Raw genomic sequence first — 16,886 nt, 5'->3', positions numbered from 1 at the left:
TTGAGATTCAATCAAATTCTTGTGAGCAATTTGTGTCATACTCTCAAGCCTTTCCCTCATTTGAAGGACATAGGAAACAACACTCTGGGAGCCAGGGATCCTGTGACCACCCTTCCAGGTTTCCTTCACAAGAGCCAAGGGTCCTCGGTTGCCTGGCCATACAGCAGTTCAAAAGAGCAAAACCCCATGGACCTCTGAGGTACTTCCCTGTATGCAAATAAAAGATAAGGGAGCCACTGGTCCCAATCAAATCCAGTCTCATTAACAAATTTGCGTAACATTTGCTTAAGGGTCTGGTTGAATCTTTCAACCAGCCCATCTGTCTGTGGATGGTAGGGTTTAGTCCTTATGCCCAACAACTGATACATTTGCTTTAATAATTTAGACACGAAGTTGGTCCCCTGATCAGTTAGTATGGCCCTAGGGAAATCCACCCTAGCAAACAGCTGAAAAAGGCAAAGAGCTACATTCCTGGCTGTTACTTTCTTAAGGGGAAAATCCTCCGGATACCTAGTGGCATAATCATTGATGACCAACATGTAACAGATGCTGGTTTTACTACGCTCAAGGGGACCTACCACATCCATTCCCAGCTGTTAAAATGGTATGCTTATAACAGGTAAGGGTTCTAATGGAGATTTAGGATTTAGTGTATTGGCACGCTGGGCAACTTCTACAAAAGCCACCCACATATTTTCTCAGATTGCTGAGCTGTGGTCTTTTGTCTCCCTAAATAACCTGCCAATGGGACTGCATGGCCTAGCTGAAGCACCAACTCTCTTGCCTTTTGGGGCACAACCATCTTTGCCTCTTCACCCTGCCACCTATACAGCACTCCATCTTGTAAAAACAGCTTACTCTCATGGCTTTCTTGACTTTACTGACTAGGGTACCCTTGTGCCTCTCTGTACAATTGCCCAATCTCTATATTATCCTGTTGCAGTTGGCCTATATCTTGCAGGACCACAAAGTGTGATTTAAGCTGTTCAGAGAGGGTTTCTTCAATACTGTTAGCAACAAAGTTAAATTTTTCCTGTCTCTTTTGCCTCTTCGGCTTACAGGATTTCCCTGGTTGAGCATCCAAGTCAGAATCAAAAAAGACAATGCACTGACATACTGGGACTGCATGGCCTAGCTGAAGCACCAACTCTCTTGCCTTTTGGGGCACAACCATCTTTGCCTCTTCACCCTGCCACCTATACAGCACTCCATCTTGTAAAAACAGCTTACTCTCATGGCTTTCTTGACTTTACTGACTAGGGTACCCTTGTGCCTCTCTGTACAATTGCCCAATCTCTATATTATCCTGTTGCAGTTGGCCTATATCTTGCAGGACCACAAAGTGTGATTTAAGCTGTTCAGAGAGGGTTTCTTCAATACTGTTAGCAACAAAGTTAAATTTTTCCTGTCTCTTTTGCCTCTTCGGCTTACAGGATTTCCCTGGTTGAGCATCCAAGTCAGAATCAAAAAAGACAATGCACTGACATACTGGACATCTTCCTCTCTCTTCCTAGCCATAGACTATGTTTCAGCTATATTGCATTCACGCCTACCAGGTAACAAAGTCTTGACCTAAAAGCATTGGGTATGGAAGATCATTGTCCCTGCACTTCTACATGAACATCTGCTGTAGAATAACATTTCTCATCCCCATTAATGCAACTCATAGGTACCTTCGAAACAGAATTTCTGAAATTCTCTGAAACTAAATCTGTTCGAACGAACGACTGCATGCTACCAGTGTCCACTAAAGCCCATACTTCCTGACCATTAAGGACAAAATCTGCATAATGCAAGGGAACATCTCTCTGCTCAGTGGAGACAAGTCATAGCACACAACACAAATAAGCATTCATATAAGGATTGTTGGGACACCTAGGTTTAATATGACCCTCCTGTCCACATTGATGACACACAACAACCTTCCTGCTATTAAACTTCTGTTTAGGGCTTTGATTGACAGGACCACCCGATCACCCACAGACTTACCCTCACTTGTGGTCTTGGTCCCAGCCTGGGACATCTTCCCTTGACTTTTTGGTTCTTTTAATCCCTGCCACTGGTAATAAGTCCATGCTTGATTCTTTGGTTGAGCTGACAAGAAGACATCGGCTAAAGCTGCAGCATTGCAGTATAGCTATTTTGACTTTCTGGTAGTCAAGAGATTCAACAATCTCCATATGTACATAAGCACTCCTTGCTTTACCTGTCAGTAGTGGCACAAGTTTAACTTCCCAGTCGGTTGTCTGCCACCGACAAGCCACTGCTATTCTTTCAAATGTGGTGGGATAGTGCTCTATGTCATCTACCTCTGACAGCTGTTGCAGGTGTGGCTCCCTTTGTAAAGTCGAATGTCCTAGCCCGGAGTAGACATTCTGATGAGGAATTGGTGTTGTTGTTGGCTGTGTGCTACTAGAACTCTGCATGGAATCTTGAGAAGTTGGTTGGATGGAAGGAGAAGCAGGGCCCTGATGAGTACTACCGCTGAGTCCTGGGTTAGGTACAGGTGTAGTACGAACATGCACTTCTTGTTGAAGCTGGCTGAACTGATGGTGCAGGGCCTTCCATCGTCCTTCCTGACGAGTTACTTCTTGCTCCATTCGGCAGTCTCGTGCCTGTTACATGGTAATGTGTGCCTGGAACAGGTCTTTTAGCTCTTGGAGAGAAACATCTTGAGAAAGGTTACCCACCTCAGCACTGTCTTGTCCACCTGTGCCGCCATCAGAGACTTTCTTAGCTTGCCCCACTATAGTTCTCTTTGGCCCCATCTTCAGTTACGGGCCGAAGAAAAAAAAATCCATGTATACAGTCGCAGGACTATAAAGAAAAAAAAAACTCACTACTGCCCGTAGTGGCCTCCCACCGCTGCCACCAATTGTGAAAGATCCGTCATGAGCCTGAGCAGCTCACAACAAAAAAATTATTCCATAGCCACAAACAAGGGGAAACAAAACAATACACATTTTCACAACAACAGGAACAACAACAAATTTGGAATGAAGAATAAATTTAACTAAATTTAGAGCCATGGATAAATTTTAGTTAATGAAAAAGGATTCTATTAGACAAAAATCACACTGATCAAGACATCACATTTTCCTATATCCCTTCTTATACATTAAAGTTGGTATAGTCTAATTTCCTTTAGAATTCACATAAAACAGAACAACTTCATGTTTGAATCTCTTTGTCACTAGGCTGGTCCATTCCCACAACACAACAGGTATTAAACATTTCAAGTCATTTTAATTACAAGAATGAACTTTAACAATTTGTTATGTTTATATAAAAATCACATTTTAGCCAAAGAGGATTTTTAACTGGTTTTAATGTTTTAACATTAAACCAAATAACTAAGCCTGTATACTGATTCAGTACAATGACAAATAAAGACTGTAAACCAGACCAATATAGTAATGTCCTTTTATTTGATAAACTGCAAAGATAAATATATATAAGAATTGTCTGGTTTAAATCCAGGCCATCACACCCTTCCACTTTTTGAAAGTACTCGTATTTCGTGTAGTGTAATAACGATACGATTTTCAATTTTCGTAATGTCAGTATAGCATTTTATTTTAGAAATGGAGCGCTTCCTTGTGCTAAGTAGGCCTGCCCTCTACTAAAGATTTTTCTAGTCACATTATATTAGATTGATAATATAATAATTATACCGTGTTTTATATATATATATATATATATATATGCAGTTTATTTTATTAAGTTGGTGCGTTTATGTGACGGTTGGGTTTGGGAAAACACAAGGAGAGGGTAGGATCCAATTGCAAGTATGGGTATTATTTACAGAAGGGTAAAAATACAAAATAAACAGTCATGAGAGACAAACCAAACAAAAGAGGGAACCGGATGAAACTGATAGGAAACTCGGAGGAACAAGAAGGTAAAGGGAAAACTCGGGAGACGAGCACAACTCACACATAGGGTAAGGACTCCATACAGATGACAGAGAAAGACAGCTATACATAGGGAGACTAATGACAGAGGATTGTCAGCACCTGTGCGATTCTAATTGGAGTGCAATTACTGTGAAGACAGAACCAGACTAGAGGAATTAAAGTGTCTATGGTGAAGTGCCTAAGGAGAAGTGAGCTCACTAGGGAACACCCAGGAAAACAGAGACTGACAGCGTGACATTACCCCCTCCCCTACGGAGCAGCTCCCAGATGCTCCACCTGAAACCCCGGAAAACCCAAAATAAAAAGAGGTAGGAGGGAGGTGAAGCGGCGGCGGACTAGGGGGAGGGACGGAGGGTCAGAAAACAGGGACAGGAGAACCAGATAGAATGGACAGAGACAAACAACCAGGTGGAATGGAGAGACAAAGACAGGACAACCAGGTAAAATGGAAAAAACAGAGACGGAACAACCAGATGGGATGGAAAGGCAGAGACAGGAAAGTGTAACACAAAACAAGGAGTCCAGGAGGGTGGTGGACCGGCGGAGGGAAAAAGGGGAGGGACGGAGGGCCAGGTCCAAAGGAGGAAAATAGACAAACAAATGCAAACAAAAACATGGGTAGTTGAGGACATTAGGTAATGCCCAGCCGGGCGGAACAGAGGGCCATCACACCCATGTGGTCAAGGCAGAAGCCCCCCCAGGGTGGAGTGGAAGACCACCACGTCCTCACGGTCGAGGCCGGAGTCCCCCAGGGCGGAGCGGAAGACCACCACGTCCTCGCGGTCGAGGCCGGAGTCCCCCAGGGCGGAGCGGAAGACCACCACATTCCTGTGGCCGGCCCAATGGGAGGACGAAGATCACCGGTGACTTGCCTCAGTCCTCGAAGATCACCGGTGACTAGCCTTGTCTCTGGAGAGTTCATGGGAACCTGACTCGACTCTGGAAGGTCATCAGTGACTAGCCCTGACTCTGGAAGGTCATCGGTGACTAGCCCTGACTCTGGAAGGTCATCGGTGACTAGCCCTGACTCTGGAAGGTCATCGGTGACTAGCCCTGACTCTGGAGGGTCCACGAACACCTGACTCAACTCTGAACAGTCAATGAGCACCTGATTTGACTTAAGACTGCCTGTGGAGACATGAGACGCCTCTACTTCGGGCACTGCCTCTGGAACGGTCTCGGGCACCGCCTCGGTCACCGCATCGGGAACGGCATCGTGCACCGCCTCGGCCTCTCGAACAGCATCGAGCGCCTCCTCGGGAACAGCATCGGGCACCGCCTCGGGAACTGCATCGGGCACCGCCTCGGGAACTGCATCGGGCACCGCCTCGGGAACTGCATCGGGCACCGCCTCGGGAACAGCATCGGGCACTGCCTTGGGAACAGCATCGGGCACCGCCTCGGGAACTGCATCGGGCACCGCCTCGGTATCTCGAACAGCATCATGCACCGCCTCGGCATCTCGAACAGCATCGGGCACCGCCTCGGGAACGTCCTCCTGGACAGCAGCGGCCCGCTCGGGAACGTCCTCCTGGACGGCAGCGGCCTGCTCGGGAACGTCCTCCTGGACGGCAGCGGCCCGCTCGGGAACGTCCTCCTGGACGGCAGCGGCCCGCTCGGGAACGTTCTCCGGACCTTGAGGAACGGCAGATGCCTGTCTCCTCCTCCGTCCTTTATGATGGCGAGTCGGTGGCAACTTGTCAGGAGACTCAGGCGTTGAATCGGCCATCTTGTGCTGTGGTGCTAGGCTGGCGGCCATCATGGGTTGTGGCGCTGGACTGGCGACCATCTTGTACTGTGGCGCTGGACTGGTGGCCATCTTGTACTGTGGCACTGGACTGGCGGCCATCTTGTACTGTGACGCTGGACTGGCGGCCATCTTGTACTGTGACGCTGGACTGGCGGCCATCTGGTACTGTGGCGCTGGGTTAGCGGCCATCTTGTGCTGTGGCTCTGAGCGGGCGGTCATCTTGTGCTGTGACACTGGGCCGGCGGCCATCTTGTGCTGTGGTGATGGGTTGGCGGCCATTTTGTACTGTGGCACAGGACTGGTGGCCATCTTGTACTGTGGCGCTGGACTGGCGGCCATCTTGTACTGTGGCGCTGGACTGGCGGCCATCTTGTACTGTGGCGCTGGACTGGCGGCCATTTTGTGCAGCAGCACAGGACTGGCGGCCATCTTGTACTGTGGCGCTGGACTGGCGGCCATCTTGTACTGTAGCGCTGGGTTGGCGGCCATCTTGTGCTGTGGTGCTGGGTTGGCGGGCATTTTGTGCCGATGCACAGGACTGGCGGCCATCTGGTTCCACGGCGCTGGCTCGGCCGATCTGCGTTTCCCCTCTCCTCTCGGGACATACTGGGGAACTGGCAGCCCCCAACCGAATCCCGGGTCGACGGGCGCCCACAGTGGAGATCGCTGCCGGACCTCCTCCCGGCTGTTTGTTCCGGAGCGACCTCCCCTGGTTCCCCGGAACACCACTAGGCGAGAGCCCTCGAAGCCACCTTTCTCCCGCTTGCTGGCTGGGGAGAACATGGCAGCAGACATACCGCTGGATTCAATTTTTAATGGAGTCCTTCTGTGACGGTTGGGTTTGGGAAAACACAAGGAGAGGGTAGGATCCAATAGCAAGTATGGGTATTATTTAAAGAAGGGTAAAAATACAAAATAAACAGTCATGAGAGACAAACCAAACAAAAGAGGGAACCGGATGAAACGGATAGGAAACTCGGAGGAACAAGAAGGTAAAGGGAAAACTCGGGAGACGAGCACAACTCACACATATAGGGTAAGGACTCCATACAGATGACAGAGAAAGACAGCTATACATAGGGAGACTAATGACAGAGGATTTGCAGCACCTGTGCGATTCTAATTGGAGTGCAATTACTGTGAAGACAGAACCAGACTAGAGGAATTAAAGTGCCTATGGTGAAGTGCCTAAGGAGAAGTGAGCTCACTAGGGAACACCCAGGAAAACAGAGACTGACAGCGTGACAGTTTAACAGTTTCTGTAACTTATTACACAAAGAGCAAAGCTGTTTAGCTTTGTTAACTAGTTGTTATAGCTGTGCAAAAAACATTGAATGCAATTTTCATGTGCATCTCGTCAGTAAAAACGCTCCTGTGATTATAAGTACATCTCCAGCACGTGTGTTCAGATCAGGATTGCCAGGTTTTCAGAACAAATCTTCCCACTTGCTTCTCAAAACTAGTCCAAAACTAGCCCAATTGTGTTTCCAGGAGGGCAGTGTGCGATAAGCTGGTGTCGATTTACAACACAGGAAACACTGGCACTGGCACAATCAGAACTTGTTACGTATTTCTGAAGGAGGGGCCTTATAGAACAAGGAAGACATCAGCCCATTTTTATGACAGTGAATACAGCGGTATACAGATAGGTGAATTGTGTTGTTTTTTTACACGCGAAACATGAACAAGTTATATTTCACACTGTAAACACAATCAAAGCTTCAAAAAAGCACGAAAAACAGGACCTTTAATGGGTTCTGTGAGTCCAAAACGGAACAAGTCCTTAAAAACACTTCATCATAGAATAGTACCTGATATGACAACTCACAGAACCGGTGAACATACTCAATAGATAGGACTCTTTGACGAAGATATAATAGCTGGTTTACTGGGTCCATGATTAAGCTGGATAGATGAAACGCTGACATAAAGGTAGGAATAGATATCTGTGTAACGAGAGGCTGCTGGATCATGGTATGGCGAAATCTTCTGTTACGAGGAGTCAGAGATATTCGGATCCATTTGCAGAATTTATTATAGAATGGTCAAACAGGCAGTAATCAACCAACAGCGTCAAGTGTGTAAAGGGATATCCAGAATCAATAACAGTACCAGGCAGAGGTCGGGGCAGGCAGCAGAGAATCAAAGACAGTATAGACAATCCAAAATTAGACATGGAAAGAACAAACACTAGGGAAATGCTAGCCGGTGCTAAACAATACTTCACAATCATTGAGAGTCCGAACCCAGTTTATATAGGGGAGTGGTAATGGGGAACACCTGGTGGTGATTAGCCCTAAGCACGGGATTATGGGAAATGGAGTTGGGAATGGAAATGGACACCAAATGCAAATCCTGAGTGGAGTCCCCTCTACTGGAGTTCATGGGCACTCCAGCTGACGATCGTGACAGGGAGAACAATATTTTCTTCTGAACAGACATTCGCTGTGAAATTATTTAAGATTTTTTTCATATATAAATGTAGGCATGAATGACATGGTAGAATTCTGAAGTTTACTTGACTTAAACCGTCTTTTCCTCTCTTCTGAAGAAGCTGAGAAAATATTGTAAAATCGTATATAAATATGACCTAAGTAACTCACTGACGTTATATTAACCCTCTGGAGTCGTTTAACGCATATATGTGTAATGAGTAATTTTCTCATTGATAACCCCCGAAAAGAACTTAAATTACACATTCAGTTTTGATCGTACAGATAAGAGCAATACATCAATCAAATCTGTAAAAGGTCTACTTTTTTGGATACAGACATACTAACAACAAAAATAAAGATAACAAACAAGGTGTGCTGTCTGCAGCCTTTGCTGCGCTGATCCTCATTTAGAGCACCTCTTCCTCTCAGTAAAAGAGGCCTTTAAGACAATTTCTGAGGCTAAATCTACGTCCACGTATTTTTCAATATAAGCTCTTTTCTGAATATTTCCACCTTCTGTGAAATCTAAAAAAAAACTGGACTCAAACAATGAATGATGAATTTACATTTTAATGTTTACTTACCATAAACCGTCTTTCACTCACATTCACTTCCATCTGATGACACCAAGAAAATGGCTGCTTCTTGCACTGGTTTCATCTGACGTTAACATGACCTGCATGTTTTCTTTCATATCTCTTTCCCTTGGTTATAGCTTAAGACCAGTTTTCAACCCAGTGTCCTTACCAAAACAATCCAGCGGTTTTTTAGAGTTTGAGGGCACAAAGATTCACCTGTCTTTCCTGAGGAGGTTGATGTGGCATCAGGGAGCTGGGAAGGGCCACAGATTTGTCATTTAGTGTGGTACACCCTGAGCAGGCTCTGGTGATGGAATAAGAAGTGTTTACCCTCTTATAGAGCACGTCCCTGTGCTCGAGTGGGAGTCCAGCTTTTGCAGCTGATACTTCATTGTTCCCAAGAAGGGTGCATCCCATTATAGAGCTGCGCCAACACAACTGCTCAGTTAAAGATGCTGACGTTAAAATCAAATGCAAATCAGGTCTGAGGATCGGTTCATCGTCATAGATTTAAACTGTTGGGTCTGATGGCAGCAGTGTCAAAGGTGATATCTTTTGGCCTGCTGTACATGAGATCTCTGCAGTGGTGGCTCAGGACCGAAGTTTTTTCTTTGAGGGGCAACACATTTCACATGATCAGTGTCACGCAGTGCTGCCTTTGAATCTTAGCCATGTGAAATAAACCTTCATTCCTGTCTCATGGACCTGTGTTGGGTGCTTCATGTCTTGTGTAACATTGCATTTAGCCCTGCATTTATATTATTCTTTATGTCCTTTTTGGAACTTGAAACCTGGCTTTCTCTGTCTGAATTGAGATTCTTAGGTGAATTATCCCTTCATGCATTGAAACCTCTCATGAAAGTGAGTGATTCAGCAGGAGTTGCTTATCCTGTTGTTTGAAGCACTGAAGTGTGTGGATGTTTGCACAGGGTTCATTTGTGGCATCCGATGTAGAGCAGCTGAAACAGGCCATAGCAGAGTGCAAGAGACTGATCCTGGAACTGCCAGAACATTCAGAGAAACAGAAGGACACAGTCATCAAATTGGTCCACCTTCGGCTCAAACTACAGGAATTAAAGGTTTGCACTACCAGTCAAAATATGCAGACAATTATTGGTTTTAATAATTAACAATGAACAAAGTGAAAATAGTATGGTGGCTGAGAAAAACACACATACACATGCAGATAGTAAAAACACCTGCAAATTAAGAAAACATCATCATCCGTTTGACAATATATGTGCTGCAAATACTCACAACATGACCAAATACAGAATTTTTTTCTTTTTAACTGAACAGAGATGACATCACTGAATTCAATGATGAACTGCCTTTAACTGTCATTTTGCATTATTGACACACTGTTTTCCTAATGAATGTTGTTCAGTTGCTTTGATGCAATGTATTTTGTTAAAAGGGCTATATAAATAAAGGTGACTTGACTTGACTTGACAGAAATATCCTGCAAATACTCGGAACACAACCAAATACAGAAATCTGCTACAAATACTCAAAACACAAACAAACAAGGAAACACGCTGCAATTACAAACAACACAACCAAATTACAGGAATGCTCTGCAAATACACACAGACTACATGAGAAATGTTTAAGGGAGGCACAACTTATCAATGTAGTAGCAAATGTGTCATATTACACATTCATCTGATCTGATATCTGATCTTATGGCTGTTTGAGAGCAATAATAATAATAATAATAATAATTACATTTATATAGCACTTTTCTAAGCACTCAAAGCACTTTACATTGTCAGGGGGTATCTCCTCATCCACCACCAGTGTGCAGCATCCACCTGGTAAGGGTGTAATATTACTACTTATTAGTGGTCTTTGAACGCTTTAAGTAGCATAAGAAAAATGGCAAGATATGAGACTTATAATAAATTATAAATGAGAAATATTATCCATTGTAAAAGTGGATGCAACATGTTCATTGTGTTATATAACATCATATTCTTAAAAGCTATAACCAAAGATAAGTAAATATTATAATATATTAAAACTAGGGCTGCACGATATGGGAAAAAATGACATTGCGATATTTTATTTTTCGGCGATATATATTGCAATATGAAATCTAATCAAATTTTTACTTACAAATAAAAATGGGGTGAGCACACTTACATCAGAGTATTATTTAAATTAGAGTAAATTATTTGTAACTTTAGGAAATGATTTGAATTGTTAACATATTAACTAACATGAACTTACCACGAGCAATACTTTTGTTACTATATTTATTAATCTTTGTTTATCTTAGTTTATAAAACACAGCTGTTCATTGTTTGGTAATGTTACTTCACAGTGCATTAACTATGTTAACAAATACTGTACAACTTTTGATTTCAACAATGAAGGCTATAGCCTAAATGTTGAAATTAACAATGTTGTAGAAGTGCAGTTTAGTAATAGTAAATGTTAAATAATGCCTCGTTTCCACCGAAATTACCCGGAACATTTGTACCAGGAACTTTTTTCCCCAGGAACTTTTTCCCCCCAGACCTGTTGCTTTCTGCGTTTCCACCGCCATGCAAAATATCGGGAAGATTAGGCAAATAGACTGGTGATGTAGGTCTGCGAGCGTTTCTCAATACAACGTACGCTGATTTTGGATGTGCATCCTCGGTAGTTCAGGCTTTGTGCATTCGACTTGGGAGTGTGATGTCTGTGACGACGTAAATCGGGTAAATCTGCAAACATCAGCATATTTTATAACAGCAGTCAGCTCACCTTGGCTACTGCAATTTTCCTCTCTGTACATTTACAATAAAACGACATGGGATATCAAATACCACTGCCTCCTTTCATTTTCATTTAAGCATAATAACAGCTGCAGACATTTAATTAGTTCAGGGATATGTGTATATACAGCCATTACAATGAAAGGAAATATTATACTGTATACATTTGCCTTTTTTTTTTTCATTTTAACATAAAGATAAATTGAATACAAACCAAAGATAACCTGTTAGATTTACCCAAAACAAATTATATTTTATGTTCAACCACTAAAGAGACATCAGAGCCAGTGACACATATCAGAAGGTCTAGCTGAGGTGAGGCTGCTTTTGGCGGATACATGATAACTGAACTCCCACTGATCACATGGAGCTCACCGTCTCAGAGATCGGCGAAACACATTTTTAAATAGGTGCTGTCTTTATAAATTAACCACAGATTTCAGTTTTAAACAACTACATTCTCTCCTGAAATACTTATAAAATTACATTTCATGAAACAAATAACAGTCATATTTTGAAAATGATCAGAATAAATGGTGGTTGAACTCAACCAATGCGGCGTGAACACACCCAATCAGGATGTTTAGCACCCAAGTCCCGCCCCCGAAAGTTCCGGAACTTTGAAAAAGTACTAACTCGGCAGCAGAGACTTTCTGAGGGGCGTTTTTTTACCCGGAACTTTATTTAGTTCCTGGTTCCTGCGGTGGAAACACACCAAATACCAAGCCAAAGTCCCTAGTTCCTGGGTAAAGTTCCTGCGGTGGAAACGCGGCATAATGTAGTTAAATAGTTTAAGAAATATAACATTATTGTAAAGTGTTACATATTTTTTTAAATACACCAATTCAGACGTCTCGTGAGTTCAGTGTTGGACAGTTCAGTTGTTTAAACCATTCATTAAATTGAATCGGTTCAAAGGAATCATTAGTTCGCAAATCAGACGTGTACGGCACGTTGTGTAATTATCTCTGCAGTTTAGGATATCGCACAAGATTTGACAACACAGAAAACATTTCATCACTGGATAGTTTTTAATAATAATAATAATATTATTCGACACCATCATGTCAACTGATTGATTAATGTGTGCGAGGGAGAGAGAGCAAGACAGCGCTCGTGTTGTTTGAAGACTGTGAAGGTGAGCATGCGCGCGCGGCCGGGGCTCTCTCCCTCGCTCTCTCTCTCTCTCTCTCTCTGCTCGTTCTTATATGCGCCCTGTTAAACTGACATGACTTAAAAACATAAACTTTCACTCTATGATGGTAAAGCTGTGCAATTAACATTCGTTGTGGGCCGGGGAGCATCTGGCCCGTACGGTTAATGAATACGACAGCCTACATCACACATCCTGCGATGTGACTATCGTGGATTCGTACATCGCGATATCGATGCTTAAACAGCCCTAATTAAAACTGTTCTCATGAATATTCATGATGATACAACATATTATAAGGTTTTTTATAATGCATTATGCATTCATTATAATGCCTTAAGAATACCCTTATAATGTATTATAAATACAGGCTTCATAGAAAGTGTTACCAAACTATTTTTATTGTAATATCAGTTTGATTATGTTGATGTTACCCTTTCAGCAAAGGATAAATGGATTTGTAGCACAAAAAATCGCTTTCAGTAGCTCTGCTACTAAATTTATTTCAAGATGGCAATCCATATACAGCTATGATCAGCTGTTCCTTCATCTTGGCTGAGCTCTCAACGTTGGTATGGGAAAGGATCCTGTCACATGACCCGCGGTGCGCTTGCGGCAATCTGAAAAGTTGAGATGTTTTTAACTCGATGCATTGCGGACATGCCTGGAAAAAACTTCCATTCTTCCATTATGAGCGCACATACCGCGCGCCTACATTGCGCGCAAAAGACGCGATATGTGAACGGCCCCTATAAGCGTCTTTTGCAAGTACGTCTTGCTTATTCTACCATTCTTGAGCATACTAATACTCTAATGAGAGTTAGTTGACATTTAGTTGCAAAGTTGCTTATAGTCGAATGATTAAGGGGACAATCAAACATTAACATTAGCTCCACAGAAACATTCAAATAACACTCAACATCTAACCACTCACAAGCTGTAGTAAGATACTGTGCAGATCTGAATTAAACAATGTCAAGATATGATACAGTCTATTATACTGTAAATGAAGTAAATTTAACAGTGTTTGAGTGTTATAAATAATAATCATAATCGTAAACTTATAACCACAAATACATATTATGATGTATTATAATTGTTATGATTATTCATGAGCTGATATAGTATACTTTTTTTATTTTTTATAATGCATTATGCATTCATTATAATGCCTTAAATACCCTTAAAATGTATTATAAATACAGGCTTCATAGAAAGTGTGGCCACTTTTTTTGGCGTATAGTCTACCATTTTACAGTTTTACTACAAATATCATGTATAAACTATGGTTAGCGAAAACCATAGTTAATTTGTGGTTGTCACAGTTTAACTATAAGTAACCATGTTATTTTTGTTTTATTTGTATTAAATCCCTGGTACATTTTCATAAAGGTTCTGTTGTGGTGTGTGCCTCTTGCAGTTTGTTTCTGTATTTGGTAGCATTGTGCATATTTGCAGCACGTTTCTGTATTTGATTGTGTTGTTTTGAGTATTTTTTTTGCACGTTTCTGTATTTGGCTGTGTTGTGATTTTTTTTTTTTTTTTTTTTTTTACAGTACATGTGTTGTCAAACTGATGATGATGTTTTTCTAATTTGCTGGTGCTTTTTCTATTTGCATGTGTTTTCTTAAGTTTCAGCACACTGAGCTCTCTCTGTCACTGTAAAATAGGCTTTAAGCAAAAAGTACAATATTTTTAGTAACACATTTGTTGACTTCAGTCAAAGCTAAATATGGGCTAAATCTTTTATTGTCTTTCCCCTTTAAATGCATATGTTAATTAAAATGTGATGTACACATATACTTTTATAGATTTACAATGTAAGCATCATAATAAGTATTCAAATACATTGATATGGTACTATGCATATGTTAAAATGTTAAAAAAAAAATGTTTTAATTGATGAGAAACAAATGCAGTTATTTTTCTAAATATTTGGCTAGTGGTAAATCGTATTAAATAAATTGTGGAATTTTGTCTTTAACTGTTGTGTTGGATATAAACAGGACCCAGAGGAAGATGAGCCGAACCTGCAGGTTCTGTTAGAGCATCGATTCTCAAAGGAGAAGAGCAAGAGTGTCAAACAGATGTGTGACAAATGTAGCACTATCATATGGGGACTCATTCAGACCTGGTACACCTGCACAGGTCAGACCATCTCAACTGAACCCAATGCAACATTTTATTAAAAACAAATTTAAGTACTGTCATTTCAAACCATTACCCAAAGAAATATTATCATGCAGCTCATTACAATAAAACACTACTTTCATAAAAGTCCCCAGTCGCTGTCAAAAAAAAATACTAATAAAGCATGATAGAACGATAAAGTTAATAGAACTGATATAACTCCTTCAGTTGCTGGTCTCCATTGATTTTCATAGTATGGGAAAAACACTATGCCAATGCCTTTATGTCAAAGGGGATCAACTGAAGGTGAACTATCCCTTTAATGTTTGGTTTTAATATTCATATAAATTACTTTCCATTTCTGGTACCAGGTTGTTATTACCGCTGTCATAGCAAGTGTATGCATCTTATCAACAAACCATGTGTGAGGTCAAAGGTCAGCCATCAGTCTGAGTATGAACTCAGCATCTGTCCTGAAGTTGGTTTAGACAAACAGGACTACAGATGTGCTGAATGTCGGACACCCATCTCTCTACGTAAGTCTTCTTACAATCAGATATCACATCTTCTATTGCTTTTCCAACATTTATTTTTGTCCCTGATGATGACACAAATGTGAACAGATGTTTGTTTGTTTGTTTGTTTTTTATTTTGTTTGTTTCGTTTTTGTTAAATTATTTTTGGTCATAGTCAGAAGTTCTAGATTCAGGGTTGTGTAATTACTCTATAATGGGGAAAATGGTGAGTTAACTTTGATATTTAGAATTCCCTTGCATAGGAAGTTGTAAAACGTTGTCTTGTGTTGTGTAGGGGGTGTTCCTAATGAGGCACGGCAGTGTGATTATACAGGTCAGTATTACTGCAGCAGCTGCCACTGGAACGACACAGCCATTATTCCGTCTAGAGTCATACATAACTGGGAGTTTGAGCCCCGTCAGGTACAGTAACACTGAATCTATGAATCTAAATGGTTTATATAAAAGCCCTGATATATTCACAGCAAAGTTATTGTTTTTTTTTCATTTAGGGATATAATGTTAGCAAAAATCTCAATGCTGCCTACTCTTCTGTGTTAAGATAAATATGTAAATTGCTTTACAGTATTAAACATGAAAAAACACAGAGTTGTTTTCAGTTAGAATTGAAACTTCAATTTCTACTAATTTAGCTGCAAGCAGTGATGGCAGGCTCAAGCCATCAGTGCGAACGCCCTACCCCGGTGGCATCAGGAAAATGGTGCCTAGCGGGCATATGCATTTACAACCCTCTGGCAGTCAGGTTTTAAGGGATATGGCAGTTAAAGGGTTAATCCGAATCATCTAGACTTTAAAATAAGATTTATAAACATTAACTATGTTAACATGAACAATAATTATATAGCATTCATTCATGTCAGTTAATATTCCAAACTTAAACTTAAAAACATTGTTTTATTGTGATTTTTTTCCAAGCACATTTAAACCATATTCCAAACCATATTAATATTAATAACTACCATTATTTTTTTTATTTAATCATTTATGAGTAATATATAATTGTCCATGAAAGCTGGAAGAGTAAAACTCCTTATATTCAGGTGTGCAGAATTATAAGGCATGTTTTCTTTTACAGATGAAATGCGCTACAAAAAAGAGTTTTAACTCAAACTGAAAAGTCGAAAATTATGAAATCCTCATGAGAAATAGTTGCAAAAGAATTAGGAATTAATGTGACGATTAATTTTTAGTCATTTCTGCAAGACAGACTTTTCCCGATAGGAGATGGAATAAAAATGAGCTCTTAAATCTAATGCCAGATTCTGGAAGATACATTCCTCAAACCGTCGTACAAGAAGAGCAGGTGCTGGTCCTTCAAGAGTCACTCAGAACCTATCTGTTCACAAAGCCTTTATATAAAGTCTTAATTTATAGTATTTCACAATACTTCATGGTAACCGCTCTAGCGGTTAATAAACAGAACTGCTTGCGTCTTGCGGAAGAACATTGTAGCCGGAGCTACTTCTCTCTGTTTATGTCTATGAAGAATCACAAAGGTACTGGGTTACTCCACCGCGGTATCCCCGAAGCAATCTAAAATAGTCCGAATATAAACACTTTTTATAGGTGTACCCTAGTGATTCAGGACAAGCTAAAAACACGGTTTGGAAAATGGATTCATGGTG

General features: G+C 41.4%; 1 protein-coding gene across 5 annotated transcripts in view; it reads left to right on the top strand.

Moving 5' to 3' along the window:
- The window catches only part of def8 (differentially expressed in FDCP 8 homolog), a 110,555-nt gene that overhangs the window by 33,532 nt on the left and 60,137 nt on the right, over window positions 1-16,886 (top strand). For all 5 annotated transcript variants that reach the window (XM_026287787.1, XM_026287788.1, XM_026287789.1 and 2 more), the window contains 4 exons: window positions 9,610-9,759; window positions 14,602-14,743; window positions 15,097-15,261; window positions 15,536-15,663. In XM_026287787.1, the coding sequence (XP_026143572.1) occupies window positions 9,610-9,759; window positions 14,602-14,743; window positions 15,097-15,261; window positions 15,536-15,663 (585 nt within the window). The remainder of the gene's footprint in view (window positions 1-9,609; window positions 9,760-14,601; window positions 14,744-15,096; window positions 15,262-15,535; window positions 15,664-16,886) is intronic.

Source organism: Carassius auratus, chromosome 18, assembly GCF_003368295.1.
Source record: "Carassius auratus strain Wakin chromosome 18, ASM336829v1, whole genome shotgun sequence".
Lineage (NCBI taxonomy): Eukaryota > Metazoa > Chordata > Actinopteri > Cypriniformes > Cyprinidae > Carassius > Carassius auratus.
The sequence above is the reverse complement of the archived record's forward strand: the minus strand, read 5'-3'. Positions and strand labels throughout refer to the sequence as shown.